This window comes from Pundamilia nyererei, unplaced genomic scaffold (assembly GCF_000239375.1).
Source record: "Pundamilia nyererei isolate P.nyererei 1_Seehausen unplaced genomic scaffold, PunNye1.0 scaffold00475, whole genome shotgun sequence".
NCBI classification, from domain to species: Eukaryota; Metazoa; Chordata; class Actinopteri; order Cichliformes; family Cichlidae; genus Pundamilia; species Pundamilia nyererei.
In genome coordinates this window covers 167,205-168,958 of record NW_005187876.1, presented here as the reverse complement: position 1 = coordinate 168,958, position 1,754 = coordinate 167,205, and the positions used below count along the sequence as shown (strand labels likewise).

Sequence of the window (1,754 nt, the reverse complement as noted above, 5' to 3'; positions counted from 1 at the left end):
TCAAACCCTCTTGATCTATAAAAGTTTTATCTGTAAATGTTCTCACCCTTATTTTTCTTCCATCTGATGACAAACACAGCTGTTATTACCAATATAACCAAACCAACAGCTCCAGTGATGTACAATGAAAGAGCTGAAATAAAAAGTATATAATGAAACATAAAAACATATTTGGATGAAAGTTCTTACAAATGTTTGAAAAACTTTTCATGCAGCTTAATTGCATACAAAATGCGGTTAAAGTGACATGCTATATATGCACAATAACTTGATGAGAGTTGATGAGAAAAACATGAACTGCATGAAGGTTTAAATTCAGACGTGACTTTATAGGCAGAAACTGTCCAACTACATAAATACATCTCCACTACATCACATCTCCAATGACTACAAAGATATTCAGAAGTGAATCAATCACTGAACTGCAAAAATCAATCATTTTCTGCTTCCTGTAAGATAAGAGGCTTCTTTTGGATGTCTCTAATGTAATGGAACAAAATGGAAAATAAATATTTAAAAACAAAAGTTTAAAAGTCTTCTTAAAGCTCCAAACAAACAGATATTTTTGATGAATGTAGTCAGCTTAATCATCATAATCTAACCTGTTATGGAAGGACTACTTTTTGTTATTGTGGTTGTTCCTGGTGTTGTGTCGCTTTCAGATTTACTGTGCATTTTTGTTGTTGTTTTTGGGTCAACTGAATAAATGAAAAAATAGGGGAAAAACATGTTCAAAATTAGTTTCATAGTGTGCTTTATATGTTTTATATAGAACAACATTTTTTCTGCTTAAAATGTTACATTTTTCTATCACATAAATATTTAAGGTGATTTTAGTCATTTTAAACATTTGATCAGGATCTCACCTGTTTCCTCACCTGAGGGCTGTGAGCTAAACACCTGTACTCTTCCTGATTTAGTATCAGTCACCTCACACTTGAGTATTTCATCCCTTGATGAGTATAAATAATTATTCTTCAGAACAGACACAGTGGCAGCGCAGTGAGTCTGTGAAGTCACTATTTCTTTGTTCTCTTTGTCCACATCTTGACCTTTAAGCAGCCACTTCAATGTGTGACGACACTGTTCATTTTTCACCACAGAGCAGCTTAACGTCACCTTCTCAGTGTCCTTATGTTCAGTCACTGGCAACGATGGAGACAAAGACAGCTCAAATTAGTCAAGTTATCTTAATAACTATGATTGTTGTCATGTTTGAGAACAGTATGAAAATATTTTGATGTAAATACTCACAGGTAATAACAGAGAGATCAACCAACGACTGATGAACCAGAGTGTCCTCAGCTCGTGTTTTTCCTAGTTTGTATTGTTGACAGGAATAAAAACCAACATCCTCGACTGTGAGCTTCTTTATAAGCAGAGAACAGTTCACTGTAACTCTCAGTCTGTCTGATTGAGTTTTAGCTTGTTCACCAATCTGTCCAAGTGTGATCAGCTCTACTGTTGTTGGTTTGTTTCTTGGAGTAAACGTCCACGTAGTCCCATCACAGTTATTCTGCTCATCTATCACGTTTAGACAAGGCAGCGTGACGTCATCTCCAACTTTCATAAAAATGGATGTTTCATTTACAGATACTGTTGAGGAGACTAAAGAGAAATAGGAAAAATAAATTAGAATACAGAATTTTTTACAGTCAGACTGAAGATCATTTGAGATACATTTCTAAATAGAGCATGCTCAGCTGTCTTGTTTACTGTAAAGTTAGTGTTGGCAATAATACTGATAACATTTA

The 1,754-nt window shown here is 34.5% G+C and overlaps 1 protein-coding gene across 1 annotated transcript; it reads right to left on the bottom strand.

Moving 5' to 3' along the window:
• Positions 1-26: 26 nt before the first annotated feature.
• On the bottom strand, positions 27-1,579 carry LOC102192292 (uncharacterized). The gene is made up of 4 exons (XM_005753883.1): positions 1,255-1,579; positions 867-1,145; positions 603-698; positions 27-133 (listed from the first exon to the last, which is right to left on the bottom strand). Exons 1-4 carry the CDS (start codon positions 1,568-1,570, stop codon positions 27-29), a joined length of 798 nt encoding a protein of 265 aa, XP_005753940.1. The 5' UTR covers positions 1,571-1,579.
• Positions 1,580-1,754: the final 175 nt, after the last annotated feature.

Bases quoted from the DNA above. Each gene is read 5' to 3' on its own strand.
- LOC102192292 (XM_005753883.1), bottom strand. From the start codon at position 1,570: ATGAAAGTTGGAGATGACGTCACGCTGCCTTGTCTAAACGTGATAGAT. The intron at 1,146-1,254 runs GTGAGTATTTAC...CATCGTTGCCAG, and splicing joins TGATCTCTCTGTTATTACCT to TGACTGAACATAAGGACACT. The intron at 699-866 runs GTGAGATCCTGA...TCATTTATTCAG, and splicing joins GCCCTCAGGTGAGGAAACAG to TTGACCCAAAAACAACAACA.